General features: G+C 41.1%; 1 protein-coding gene across 1 annotated transcript in view; it reads left to right on the top strand.

Annotated features, from left to right (window-relative positions):
- Nucleotides 1-212: 212 nt before the first annotated feature.
- LOC132076008 (uncharacterized) overlaps nt 213-15,268 on the top strand; it is a 32,689-nt gene continuing 17,633 nt past the window's right edge. Inside the window, exons 1-2 of the mRNA XM_059476848.1 lie at nt 213-313; nt 13,291-14,462. Of these exons, the coding sequence (XP_059332831.1) occupies nt 13,383-14,462 (1,080 nt within the window). The 5' untranslated portion in view covers nt 213-313; nt 13,291-13,382. The remainder of the gene's footprint in view (nt 314-13,290; nt 14,463-15,268) is intronic.

The raw sequence follows: 15,268 nt of genomic DNA, 5'->3' as shown, positions 1-15,268 counted from the left end.
TTGGGTATTTCTGCTGTATCAATGTTTGCTCTGCTGCCTTCCCAATTCTCTCTGATAAGCAGTAACTTGTAGCAAGTAGCTCAGCTTCAGCTTAAAGTACTTTATTCATCACAGGTGCAGATGAGTCACACTCATGAGAAAGCCTCAGTCATGTGAATTGGATTTGGTATAAAACCCCATCCCAGTGCTTTCTCCCTTCTATCTATAGGTAGTGAAAGTTTTAGTTAAAAGGTTTATGTCTGGTGTCATAATTGTTGCTGGCCAAAGCACTTTGAGGGACTTCCATGTAAGCTGATGGTATTGTTTTGAGCAGGTAGGTAAATTAATGGATGGTTAAATTTTACTTCATAACTGTTTTCATGGTTATAGTGTTGCAGTTTGAAGAGGTGTATTTGGTTAAGCAAATGTGCTGTGAGCAGAGAAATGGCGAATTAGACCTTCTGCTGATGTTCTTGAAAATAGTTAAGGGTCATAGGACTTTGTGTGTTGGGAGAGAGGAGAGGGGATGGTGTGGTCTGAACTAATTTGATATTGGTGAGGACAAGAATGCAGCCATTATAGGCAGAAAAATCTAATTGCTCAGCATATTTGCTTTGTGGCTTTTTATTATGGTTCTGTACTGTACCTTATGACCCTGTTTTTACTTCTAAAGGGATCTCCCTTTGAAATGAGTTCTTTGAGGTATAAAATTATTGTAGTGCTGTCCATTAGTGCTGGCTTATGTAGCAGGAGGTAGCAGTCTACCATGAATTTGAGTTATGAATTGTTTATACAGATCCTATTTTAAATCTCTGTTCTCAGATTTCTTTTTTTTTTTTGGCTGTGTCTATTTGTGATGCTAAAGTGATTGGAAAACTAAAGAAGAGCAAATTGAGTGATTCTGGTATTGCCCTTAATAGGCCTTCAAAGACATGCAGCTTGAATAATAACCTAAATCCAAGGTAGTTACCAAGTGTCTATAGGCCTAATCAGCTGCCACCACTGGGAATAGTTAATGACAAAAGTGTCCCACTTCTTTGCACCTTGTGTATATTATTTTTTTTATGTTTCAGTGTTTGCTGTCATGATGCTCTTCAGAGAAACAGGACAGTAAAGTTTCTTTCAGCTTTAAGGTGGTCTGGCATGTGATTTTGATAACTGCTTGGATAGGAACCTGGTGTTTATTGGAACAATGCCAGGTCAGCAGCTTTGAAGTGTAAATCTTCTGTTTTGTTTGCCCAAGAAGTGCAGATGAGCCCTGGTAATGCAGGTCTACCTTGCCCTGGGAGTGCTTAGTAGTGTGGCTGAGGGATGGTAGCCTGAGCTGAGAGCATTCCATCACCTAGGGAGGGATGTCTTGTGGCTCTACACAGCATTGCTGAGGGGCTGGGGAGCTCTGCTTGGGTAAGATGCAGTGAGAAGGGGTGATCACTTTGCCCTTGTCCCCTGCTGGCTGCCTGCTCTGTCTTGCTGCCCCAGTGCCTCTCTGTGGCTGGTGCTCCTTTTCACCTATGCAGTAACTGTCTTAAATCCAATTTGCCTCTCTTCCACTTACCTATGCAGCAAGTCTGCTGTGACTTTCTTCAGGCTTTCTAACTCCTTTAATAAAAGCATGGCCTTGGGAGATATCTTAATCTGGGAAGCCAAAAGGGCGATATTGTGAGGGGAAAATTGCTTCCTTGAGGTGCTTGCTCTGATCTGCAGAGTGGATTTGTGGATCCTCTGTGGACTGCTAACAGCGATAAATCCTTGCTGTTCTATGTTAGATAATCTGTCCTTACTTTTTGGGATCCTTTTAGTGCTGAAAGTAACTTATGGGTTTGCAGTGTAAAGGGCATTCACAGTTAAGGAGGGAGTGATCTGATTTATACTCTTATGGTGACGCATATCAGTAGCCAGTATAAGTAAGATGCATGTTTAGGTTACAAAAGTGTATGTATATATACACACATACAGTGTCTGTATATATATGTATACAAGCTGTAACTAAAGATTCTTGTTGCCATAGTGTCTAATTCTAAAAAAACCAGCCCTCTTCCAACCCAGAGTGTTTTTTTCAGAGCTCTTTTATTAATCATTAGTTTTTGTGTTTTTTATTCTTTTTATTGATGTTGCATCTAATGGTGTCAGTCTGCCTTGAGATGTTAAGACAGACCATCAAAAGGTAAATTTTCTGCAAGACTTAATTCAAAGAGATGTATTATTCCTGCAGCTCTCTTCCATGTTTCCAAATATGATCTCATGAATTTAAATAGATCAACTACAGTTGATGTCTCTTCTTGATCTATTTGAATTGCTTCTGAAGCTACTGATCAGATGCTTTTGTCTCCTTCATGCTGGTGGCACAGCTGTCTGCTCATTCAAGGCCCAGCTTCTGAGGTTCTGGGCTTATTCTATGCCTCTAAACCAGCTCTCAAACTGCTAGCTCTTATAAGTAATCAATGCTAGCTCATTCTTGGCAAGGGTTTAATCCACACCAGGGTTTTGATGGAATGGTTCAATTACTCTTTCTCTTAAACTTGATAGTCAGATGCAAAAGGAATAAAGGAGATGGGACAGTTTCCATAACTCTTAAAGATATTGTGCTCTACTCTGCAATTAATAGTATTTATAGCTTTGTGTACTCTCTCTTCTGCCTCCTTCTTGATATAGAAAAGTGAATTACTGCTTCCTAAAAATCCATAATAAAGACAAAATAACTCCTGCAAATACCTTCTTTATAGATCGTTTGAGCAGTTAATTAAGTAAAGCATGGTTTCTCTTTTCAGTGACTGAACAAAACTCAAAGCAGTTTCTAAAGAAGGCGTGAGCCTAAATATATGCTGAAGGTGTATTCCACAAATATATTACAATTACTTATTTTTTAGCATTAGGTAATATTTTCTTTTCCTGTGAATGCTTCTAAGTTATGGCCTTGTTGGAACTGCTACAGAAGCAAGCTTGACATTTTGAAAATGCCCATTTATTTGTTCCCTGGAGTATCTCATCTAGCAAGTGCTCTGCATTTCCTTTTCTGCTCCTGCTATTCTCTTGTGTGTTGGCATCACATCTGAAGTGCAGATAGCTGACCTGCAAAAAAGCTGCCTCTTCTTTGAGCATCTCTGACCTGCCTGAAATGGCATAAGAGCACTTCAGCCATAGAAAATTACAATAGCTGTAAGATGTTTGTGCCATGTTAATTTTGTTTGAATATGAGGGTAGCAATTGCTTACAATAATTCTGACATGCTGCACAAGCCACAGCATGGAAATAATGTTTGCATAATACATACCTAGAGCTGCTGTTCCTCCCCAAGAGGATCCTAACAAATTAAGATGAAAAAGTTATCTTTCAAGATTGCCTTTTCTTTGAAGACTCAACAACAATCACAAAATATATCAAAGCAGTTAATTTGTTCCTGCTGTACTCAAGTGCCTGCATGTGTCTTAATAGCTTCTTAATGGATGCTTAAGAAATTCTGTCTGTGTCCAACAAACAGAGAGCTCAACATTTCATGGCTGGTAATTACCCATGAGTTTACTTAATAGGGTTAATAGGCTGCAGTGAGAGCTTGCCTTTTTGCTGTCACATTTGGGAACTCATTGTCAAGGACTTGTTACCTGGGATGTCCCAATATGTTCCTTCAAAAAAAAAAAATCTTGAGGGATGAAAGGGAGAAAAGCTCTGCTTTTACTGACCTTCAGCAGCAGCAGATCACATTAAGCTGGATAACTAAGCACAGACTCAAGCTCTGTCCAAAATAATATTAGATCTATAACTTGTAGGTCTGGGCAGATTGCGAAGTTTAATAGAACTTTGTGCAGTACCAGATGAAATTTGTGCAGCAAACTTTCATTTCCTTGTGGCAGCTTGTTGGGGGGCAGTCAAAGGTAACATTCTGCCCTGTCCTGCTGCAAACTCTAACCCATCCCAAGACTACTGATGCTAAAAGAGAAACCAGGATGAAATATGTTTTGCCTTTCTTTTTTTTAAGATTACTAGTCCAAGTACAGCATTCTTGATAACTGGGAGTATGTTGCTCTCAGCTCTTTTGTTGCCATTGAAGGAAATGACTTTTTTTTTTTTTGCCCTCTGGGCAAAAAGGCATAAGCAGCACAAGGAGGGTTTGGTAGAAGCACATTACAGTATGTGTTTTGTGGCATAGGAGCAGTAGTTCTTGACTCTCTTCATTGGGCATATTGCAGTAATTCAGGTGAAAATGTCCTGTTACATTACCCTGCACACACCTTTCCCACCCCACCAAAAAAAACCCTAAACAAACAAAAAAGAGAAAATCCTCAATCCCTCTCAAAAAAAAAAAAAAAAACAAAAAAAACCCCACAAACCAAAAAAACCAAACCCCACAAAAAAATGAAATTAACCCCCAAACAACCGTCCTCTCCCACCCCCTAAAACAAACCCTAAACCAAGACAGACTAAAAAACAGGAAAAACTTTGAGAACTTTGACTAGAGTGAATACAGCATGATGCTCCAGGGATAAGTTTTCTTTGTCCTCAACAATTATTTTTCAATTTCAGAAGAACATTTCTTGATGACAGTCAAGTATCACTAAAACTTGTTGCTCTGCTCGTTTCCCAGGACACAAAGGCAATGTATAAATATGAGCTGACAATTCATGCTTGCATGATGGTGTAATAGTAATGTGTAGTGTGGTTTCACTACAGTCCAGTGTGTCACTGTTTGGCTTGAATACAAAATTCAGATGAGCAATGTGGGATTATTGTGCTGCACAGGGCTATGTCTATAATAGCATGTGCTTCTTCGGAGAATGCTGGAAACAGCCTCTCTTCTGGTGCTGGAGTATTAGATACTGTCTTTGTGTCTAAATGTGGTGAGCATATGAATGTGAAATGTAAGAGGAGATTTGCCAACTGCTGATATCTTTCTGATTTCTCTGCCTCCATATGTCTTTCCACTGGCTGCCTCTTACGTCACAGTTTCCATCCCCCTGCTCAGATGCTTCTATATCATTTTTGGAAGAGGGATCTGTGTTCATCTGACAGAAGGCATGCATAATGTGAGCTACTTATTGAAATAGAAGCAGTTTCTTGGACCCTGCATATATACTGATTTTCCTGAGTTCTCCTTTGAGGGTATAGGTAGGGAGGCAGGGAAAAGAGAAACCCAAAACACATTACCTTTTCATGTCTGACTTGATCTGCAGTCCCTCAGTGCAGGGTGAACTGTAAGAGGAGCATGACTCTGCAGAAGTGTGCTTACATGGCAGAAAAAAATCATCCCGGTTTGACTCAATGCTTCATTCTGTTTGCATACACCAATAAACAAGATCTTTTTTATTTATTTAACAGGCTTAAAAATTTCCTAAGGAGGGGTGTGTGTAATACAGGTTGTTATTGAAAAATATTCAGGTTTGCAGTTAGGTACATAATGTTTCTTGAACAGAAAAGTGGAAAGCACAGTTTGAAACACTTCAATAAAGTGAAAGATATTTCTTTACGAGTTAACTATGTAAGCTATCAACTTAAATCTCTTGTTTAAATACCAAAAGTGCAATTTTCACAATAATTTGAATTCTGCACAAGTGAAATAAACAAATTTCCAGCTAATATGTTTCTGTTTATACTATAGGTACAAACCTATTTATAATATAGCATAATATATGTATTGTGTCAAAACCAGTGTCTTACCAGTTCCTTTGGGCAGTTTTAGGTCTAGTAACTAAGATAAAAATAATTCTTTAATCTTTATATAAAGGGCAGACATTTTTAAAAGGATATTTGCAGTTTTGCTTCTCTAAAATGACCTCCAGTCTCCGAGAAAGTAAAAAGAAAAAAATGAAGGTGTTTTGTTTTTTAATGGTCTTGAGAGATACTTTCTGTGGTCCTTCAGGTATGCTCCTCTGGAGCGGAACATGCTGCCCTTTAGCAGCTCTGTGCCTGCCTCTTGCCCTGCTTGCAGCCCAGGCTGCTGTGGGTGAAGGGGGACTGGATGCTCTGTGCTGGTCAGATATTCTGTTGCAGCACTTTCTGCACAGCTGACAGGTACCCAGGCTGCAGTGTTTTCTGCCTGTGTCCTTTGGTACTAAAGAATGTCTGTCTTTGAGTCCTTTCACTCTTTTAGTCAGAACAGTGCTTCTGTAATTGTCTGATTAGCAAGGCTTCAGGCAGATGTGAACTAAGGCTCTGACAGTGAGTGGCTTGGATGCTCAGGCAGGGTTTGGAAATACGTCTATAAATTAAAACTTGTGAGGGCTTAGCTGTTCAGATACAGTATTCTTTCTCTCCAAGGTTGGACAGTCAGTGACTTAAGATGGAGACTTCTTGTGTGCTTGCAGAATAAATTTTTTAAAGGAACAAGTAATCCATATTTGCTTTTCTAAGTGGATATGAGATACTTAAGAAGAGCCATTAATTTACTGAGTAAATCCTTTATACTGCAGACAGTCACTCTGGCTGGATACTGCAGGAGACCATCATAAGCAGAAGCTGAGGTGATGTAATGCACTGTATTTTGGATTAAAGGTTATCTCCTGAATTGCTGGAAAGTGGACTCTTTAAACTATTCTGATTGTGAAATATAGCTGAGATAATGGAATCTGTGTAAAGTGCCATGAGAAATTGTGATAGAGTAAGGGGCAATACCTGGACTATGCTGTCACAAAGCCACAGCTGTAGGCTTTGTGACTCTGGTAGTGTCAACCCCCACCTTTGCGCACAAAAAGTGCTTTCCAATAAAGACATAAGCACTCATGCAAGAGATGTCCCTCCTGTGTGGTATTCACTTGGTCCATGGGTGCCTCAGAGGTGCTGGTGCCAAAGGGTGATGGGGGTGCCAGGTTTGGCTGAGCTGATGGCAGCTCAGGGCCTCCAGGTGTGGAGGACTTGACCTGAAGATTCTGCCTGGGGGAGGGGTTACCAGAACAGGTTTTTTATAAATCAGTCTCGAGTTTAGCCCTCTCACCTGTCAGTTTAATGGGGATTCTGGTGCTGCCTTTATGAAGGAGTAATGAAGTCAGGACACCCCTGCCATGTATGCTAGAGCAGCTAATTGTTTGTAACATCATCCTTTTTAATTATAACTTCAGTCTCGGTATTTTAGTTCCTCATGTATCAGAAGTGATGAATCTTACCTTTTTGAAGAATGTTTGCTTGCATAAATGATATGCCTACCAAAAATCAAAGTAATCTCAAGTGTGTGCTGATTATCTTATGCAAATAATTTTATCTTGGGTAACATACTTGTTTCATTTTAGGGAGTATAAAGATACACTTTGAAATGCAGACTAACTTGGCCAGATGAAATATACCTTAACTGAGTTCTGCTTTGCTTGGGGCTGAGGGGAAGAGGGGCAGCAGGAATTACAATTGAACCAGCTGACAATGTACAGAATATCTGCCTCTGTTACACCTAAAAGATTAGTACAGCATTCAAGATAATTACTGTTTAATAGCTGCTCAGAGATCCTCATAAAGAAAAGCAATGGCTGGGACATATTTTATGGATGTATTGGTTTTTTTTTGCTGCAATGTGAAAGTGGCACAGTGATTGTATGGTTCTAGTCACTGTAAAGAAACTTCCACAAAACCTCTTTAACACCATGTATAATGATTATAACTCGCAGGGGAGCATGTAGTATTTGAAGGAGGATGGTTTATCTTGCATATCTAACACTTTTTCTAATTATAGTGCTTTAAACAATGGCTAATAAAGCAAGCTACACACTTTCATTGGAAAGCTAATAACTGCATTCCTCTTCAGAGGAATGGTGGTGTCAGCTTTCCCTCTCCACCAGGCAGTGGTGGTCTCTGGGACACCACAGTCACTATTCTATGCATCCTGCATGCTAAATGCTGAAACTCCATCCACTTACAGTTAGGGTAATGGTGGGTCATTGAGTATAAGTCAAGCCTTTCTAATCTTTCATCTGGACTCTGGGAACAATTCATTCAGTGTGGTCTGACAAAAATCTGAATGAGCCACTAAGGAAAAAGCAGATTTGTCAAGTATGTGTTGCTCCTATGAAGGGTGCTCTTTCTGCCTCTAATGTCTTTCCACCAAACATAAATATTGTTCATTTCAGAGCTCCCATTTCTCCTATTTTCACCCTCCACCCATTTTCGTTGGCTTCCTCTCTGTAGGTAAACAAATCTTTTAAATTTAGCCTTGGTAAGGAATTAGTGGCCTACTGCTAAATAGCAGCTTTTGGAATGCTCATTGGTTACTTTGGTGGGTAATCAGAGAAAAATAGGCATCATCAAATATGGTATCAGTTTTGAGAGGTGTGAGTTGCTTGATCTTACCACTTTTATACTGGGGAAAATAGAGCTAATAAATGAATATGTCAAGAAACTCTGGATCTTCTGTGCCTCTTGATTAACAGCTAATGTTACACACAAATAAGGCAATTGAAGGATTTACTTTGGTCTAAAAGATTTGGTCTATACAGAAGAAACCTGTAGGTACAGACCATGGAACACTGGTGTTTTTTGCCACTTGCTTGCTATTGTGGGTTAATTAACTGTGGCTCTCCCCCCCCCCCCCCCCTTCACCCTTCCTCCTAACCCTGTATTAAACCTCTAGCAAAAGGGCCAAGTACATCTCAGTAAAAGTTCTCTAGCTGAAGCCATATTTTACAGATAATCTCTAATTGTACTTAATATTCTTTTCTCTCTTCTTGCTACCGTTTCTCATCAACTGCAACAAAATTTCAACTTATGAAGGTCCAATAAACTGGTAAAAGGGAGAAACTTGGGCCCAATAATTTCTATTTGCTTTCTCTTGATCTGACTTAATTTAGTTTTGATTGTAAGGGAATAAAATGAAGGGAGATTGTGGCATCCTGTGATGACCTAAAGGATGAAACTTCATATAGAAATGATGTTTCTAAGAGTATTTGTGGCGCCTGTTTCTTCATCTAACATTGTGATAGCTGCATGCTGAAAAGGCATCTTAGCAGGAAAATCTGGTCTCTGAGATGTCCAGTCTGCAAAGCATGCAATTATTTTTGTGGGGATGGGAGAGAGAGAAATAAGGCCTGGTGACCTTATAAATATATCACAAGACTGAGGAAAGGAACTTGTGTAATTATAAGGTGAGGTGGATGTTTTAGGCATGGCTTGCCAGAGGGCAGTATTGCTTAGAGAAAAGACCTGGGTGCTGCAGGAATGGTTGCTTGCTTCAAATGCCTTTTGCTTCATGTACATCAGATTACTTCAGTAAATTGTTAGCTTTATCAGGAAGAGGAGCAGGGGGAGAACAGAAAGCCCAGGTAGCCATTCAGATCTCAGGCAAAACACAAGAAGTGAATTAGTCTAGTAGGTGTGTGTCTATGCTTGACCAGGACCTGGTAAATCTTCCCTTAATCTCCAGCATTTTAAATATTCTCTCAGGACCTGAGATTCAAGTCTGCTCCTCAGCTACTGAACTGCATCTGCATTCTGCTCCCCTGCAACTGAGTAACAAGGGAGAGACTTTTGCGGAAAGCAAGGCCTATAAACAGAATTTTTTGGGCTTCCCAGACCAGTGCCAGCAAACTTGCATGCCACTGTCATAGCTGAGGAGTTTCTGACCTATCTGATGAAGGAGGACTGTGTAAAAGCTGCTCTCATGGCTTATTTTCTGTGCAGAGAGGCTTTTTTACATGCATCGGAGTGATTGTAAACAGACTTTAAATCATTCTTCAGAGACACTGAGGCAGTGTTAGCCAGTCAGCAGTTTTCCAGCACTTCTATGGAGTACAAAATATATTTCCAGGTAGAAGTGAATGTTGCCTGGCGTCCAGAGTGTCTCTATGGTATGGACACCTAATACTGGCATGTTGCTTTGGAAGTGAGACATTCCATAGCCTTTGCTATGGAATTGTTTTGCACTACAATTAAAATTCAAAGCAGCAGAGTTGAATTTTCTATTGTCATCCATGTTGGGTGTTTGATTTTTCTGAGGTTGAGGAGGTGGGAAGTATCAGACTGAGGTCTGAAGCAGCAAAGACAGGTCTTTGGGCAAATGCTGCCTGCGTCTTCATTGGACAGGTCAGCTTTCCTTCTGGGTATTCCTGGAGCCTTTTGATCAAGGGTTAGGCACAGTTACTATCTGTCCCCAGCCTTTGGCATGGGACTGAGGCTGGGGGAAGCTTGCCTTTGGAGCTTGTGTGTTTGTTGTTTCAGCGCTGCTGGCTGAGATACAAGGGTCTGCATGAGCTCTGTCTGTCAAAAGGCTGGAAATGGAACAAACTATTTATTTGAAGAAAGAGCTTTCTTCATGGTTTAAATGTTCTGGATGCAGGTGGGTGGTCTTCCTGCCATTTTCAGGACCTCGTAAGGTCATATTTCTGTGCTACAGGGGCAGGAACCTTTCCTATTTGTATGGACTGCAGTCTTCAGCTCTTGGCTGCCCAACTTGCACTGGACCTTGCTGTGGGTGGACAAGTATTTGGTGTTGTCACCTGGCCTAAATGGCTTGGCAGGGCTCAGAATAACAGTTAGAAGGGGGACTTGGCAGAAGCCTGGGGCTCTTTTGGGATGCTTCTACTCAGGATCTCCAGCAACTTTTTATTGTACACAGGTGCCCAAGTGTTTTAAAGACCAAGATGTTGCCACCTCATTAACCTCTGAGTTTAGGTTGTGCTAAGTCAAGGCATTAAAAACCTGTGCCCTTAATTCTCAACTTACTGACAGCCACAAAATAGTTATAAGGACTTGCAAAGGTGTAGGGATGGCTGGGTAACAGATGCATCTCTAGCTCTTTTTAGGTGGTGGCATTATCTAATGGAAGTTTTGGGGGAGATGTGCACATATGAAGCAATACAGGCTGAAGAGCAAAATAAGAGTGTAGGGAAGGAACTGTGTAATATTGATGCGACTGCCTTGATGCTACATGTTGGAAACCATAAAAATAGTCTTGTGAAAGACACTGAGGCTGCTTTCTATGTGATTCCTCTATATTCAACCTGAGCTGTTGCATTGTCTTTGCTAAGTTGATGACAGTCTGTGAAATCCCTACTGAAGGTTACTGTGCAGGCACAAATGTGAGAGAGACAATATGGTTATAAGTGTTACTTAAGGGGAGGAAGCCTAACAAAGCCAACAACAAATGTCCGCCACCAGGGCATCTTGTTACAAGTTTTTACCTGTTTTAATGATTTTTCATGGAGAAGCTTAGGCTGAGTGCAAGAGAGGGCTTTTTTTAACTTCTGTTATGCCTCAGCTGCACACTGCTAGTAAAACAGATTTCAGCGGGGTTTATGATGTTTCAGTGGCATAAATCCTGTCACTGTAGGTGCATTAAACTTTGACTCACCTACGTGCATCTAAATACTTGTTTACAGAGAATTTAGAGGCTGCATTCTCTGAAGCTGACTGAACTATTCTTACAGGTACTTACCAAGGCTTGCACTGGTTTGAGGCTTAATTTACATAATGGCTTCTGAGAGAGGCTTTCTTTCTCAAGTACCATGACTGTGAGGAAGGCAGAGGAGTTTAATGGTGTCTCAGGAGCTGCTGTGCCATTATAAGTACCTAAAAAATGAACAAGTGTTTTACAGCAGTTACATGAGTAAAAGGGCTTCTCTGGGAGACTTCAATATTGTTCTTTTCTTCTAGTTCCTCACTTGGACATTGAAGACATGAAAACAAGGGCAGAGCTTGTTTTTGTCAAAACTGTCAGTGAAATGTTTGAAAGTAAGTTTTGTGCTGCTTCAGGATGAAATCAGTACTATGTTAGATTGTGTCTTTATTAAGGATCATTGAGCTGATCAGGGATTCTTCATATCCCTCACTAAACACTCTTCCAGAGGACAAAATCTTCTTTTGGAGTCCAGGCCCAAATATCATGGGTAACAGCTGATTTTACAGCTAGTTTATGTCCACAGTGCTTTGCCTCCAGAGAGATAAGATTTGTCTACTTTCATTAGCACTTTGCCTCTCACATCTAAAAAATCTTTAGTTTCTTTAAGTCTTTAGATTTGATATACAGTCAGAAAAATTCTTAAAGCATAGTAGAATATAAGTAATGTAGCTATCTGATGAGTGAAATTACATCTGAAATATATGCAAACATTCAAATATCCTTTTAAAAACTAGTCCACTCTATGGAATAAAGCTCCAGCATCTGAATTCTGGAAAGACCATATAATAGCCTTCATATGAATTCAATAAGAGTTTCTTAAGCTTTTCATCTTTAGCCCACTACAAAAATAAGGGTTTTTTTGGGTGGGGGTTGTTTTTGTTTTTTTAATAAGGAGAAAACTACTACCTCTGCCTTGGATTGCCCAACATTAAAGCATGTAGGTTGTGTGTCAATTTTTTTACACTTTTTCTATTTAGTTTTGACTTTTTTCATGGTTGTGGGTTTTGTGGAGGTGGAAAGGGATCAAGTTTTCCTGTGAAATTTGAACAAACATTTTGGTTGTCTTGGAGAGCAGATTTATAAAAAATATCTGCCTACCTCTTATAGCTTCAGGGGGAAAAACCCTCAGTGTTGCCATGACTTGGAAGGACTTAGTCAAGGCCAGTCGTAACCTGAGGTGTGATATATTTTTCTCATACAGATGAGTCCTGTTTGGTCTGTAGAATTTATTTGCTTAGATTTTTTTTTTAGCAAGTGCTGCTTCTGTTGAGTGCAATTGAGCTGCATTGCCCAATTAAGAAATATTCTTGGTTTTTTGGGCTTCTGTGGAATTAACCTCTGAATTGAGGAGGAAGAAAAATTCCTTTTGCTCTTTCAGTGCCTTCACTACTTTTATCTTAACAGTATGGGTGGGAAAAGCATCTCCCTTTGCAGCTTCACAGAAGAGGAAAAGGGAATGACACAGGGTGAATGGGAGGCATTAAGACAAATGAGGACGTGGCAGCAGTTTGCTGTAGAAAAAAACTGAAATGTATCCACAGGAAAGAAAAAAGTCGTGTGTGCAGGTCTGATTAGATGGCAACATGCTGCAGTTAGAGGAGACCAGAGCTTCACAGGCAATCTGGTTTCTGTATGAATTCAGCCTCTGAGTCTGGCTCAGGCTATTCTCAGTCTCTGTGAGTAACCACCTCTAGGCAACACACCTGCAGTCCTTTGATAAGGCCTCTGTCTCTGTGGCGCTGCATGCTGTGAAATGGTGTACTCATGCTTTAAAGCATGGGAGACCTAATCAGGGTAGGAGCAGAAGTCAAGACCACAGTACAGTGACTAGAAGCAGCAGTTCAATCTTCTGTCAGGCTCTCCAGAGGTTTTTAGACTGGGCTGTTTGACCGGGTTAAAGCTCCCCCATAGTGAGTCCAATTGCAGAACTGAACCCAGACTCAACTACTGCAAGAAATGCTTTTTAAAAAATAACTGTTAGGCTCTTTTCTTTTCTTTTCCCCCAGTTCCTTTAAAAAAGTACTTCAAACCCCAAAGAAAGAGGAGGAGGATCTTGGAGAACCCCCAGCCTAGGAGAAGAAATCTTTGGTGTTATAGGATGAAGGAGATAAAACGGGAACTGTGCAGGAGCTGGCATCACGAGATGGTTCAGGTAGATGGGAGTCCAGAGGGAGCTCAGCCTCAAGAAGTGGTTCAGGAACCCATTCAGGTGGATGAAAGCCCAGAAGGAACTCAGCAAATCTCACCAGTACAGCAGGAGCAAGAAGACCATTCCTCAGCAGCACAGCTACTGCCCTCTGCTCAAGAGCCTCAAGGAGGGAATGATATCCATGTGCACCCACAGAGGCAGCCAGGGCAAGGAGGCACGGCCCCAGACATGGGACCACAACCAACAGAGTCAGGCTGGGAGCTCCCAAAAGTGACTGTCAAGGTGCAGCCCCAGAGCATGAGCCAGGGGTGGGACTGCCCGGAGGTGACAGTGCAGGTGCAGCCTCAGAGGCCAAGCCCAGGATGGGAAGCCCCATCAGTGACTGTGCAGGTGCAGCTCCAGCAGCAGGGCCCAGGGCCATCTCTCCCACAAGTAACTGTACAGCTACAGCCCCAGGAGTGGGGACAAGGCACTGCTGGCATCAAGGTCACTGTGCAGCTGCAGTTGGGCTGTGACCCAGAAGAGGTAACCTTCCTCCAGAACCAAGGTGAGGAAGTGTTAGATAATGGAGAACAGTGGACCCTCCCAAAAAATCAGGGAGGGATGATGATAAGATCTGAAGGTGAGACAGAGCTTGCTGTGGTGGAGCTGGTGCCACAGGGGGTTCTGAGCCAAAAACAGGATCAAGGAGAAGTGGAAAAACCCCAGCAGGACCAGTGCCAAGAGGAAAGAGCAGAAGTGGTGAAGGTGCATGACATGCAGGCTGGAGACAAAGCAGACCTGAATGGGATGGTGACAGAGGAGCAGCTGCGGGACCAGAGCCAAGAGCAGGAACAGCCAGAAGCAGACCAGCCTCTGCAAAAGGAAGACCAGAGACATACTGTGATGAGACAGGAGCAAGGTAATATCCGAGAAGGGCCCAGGGGGATTGTAGAAGACCAGAAGGAAGACCTAGCACGAGAACAGTCTAAGAAACGTCTGAGAGAGTCTCCAAATTATTTTGTTGCTATTCCAATAACAGATGATCAGGTACTTTGAATTAGCTGTTTTATTAAAAAACTTAACTTTAAACTTAGGCTTAATTTCCTGTCTTAGTTGCAAGGGTGCTTAACAAGCCAAGAGTAATCAAATTCTGCCTGCTTACCACAAGTGGTTTGCTGGGTCTGGGATGGAGTTAACTTCCTCATAGCAACCCTTAGGTACTGTGCCTTGTTTTTGTAGGTAGAGCTGTGATTATACACATCCATGTTTCAACTACTGCTAGGAAAGAAAAAAAATAAATATCACTTCCATGATTGTCACTGCCCTTTCTATAGGGTCTGAGGTGGGGTCTCTCATCACTAGTATTTTCTGTTTTGTAATCTTTTTTAAAAAAAAAGACCTGGCTTTCATCTTGTGTTGTCCCATCCTACATTTTCTTAGGGCTGTATTTAGTGCAAGGATATTGATTTGTTTGTTCATAGTCTTTTCCACCAAAGTTCACAGTGGACAATGAGAATTTCCTTCTCTTCTGCAGAAGATTATAGAGAATTGATCTGTTTTTTCTTCTCCATCTTTTATCCAATAAACTTGCCCTGAGATCCTAGATAGATGGTTAATTTCAAGAATCCATGAGTGCAGTCTCTATGCTCATACTTCAAGGTGTGCTGTATTCCGTGACTCCCATGTTTAAGCAGTGTTAGAAAAAGCAACAGATCATTTCACCTCCATAATGTTAAACCAAAGTGCAGCAAACAGTGGAAATACAAATAGACATATTCTCTTCTAGAGGCTTTGTGGGAGACCTAAAGTGTTCCAGTCACCACAGTAAATGCTGCTTTTGAAATAAGTCATAC

The sequence above is a fragment of the Ammospiza nelsoni genome, chromosome 1 (genome assembly GCF_027579445.1).
Source record: "Ammospiza nelsoni isolate bAmmNel1 chromosome 1, bAmmNel1.pri, whole genome shotgun sequence".
NCBI classification, from domain to species: domain Eukaryota; kingdom Metazoa; phylum Chordata; class Aves; order Passeriformes; family Passerellidae; genus Ammospiza; species Ammospiza nelsoni.
Note: the sequence above shows the minus strand (reverse complement) of the source record. Positions and strands in the feature narration are given on the sequence as shown.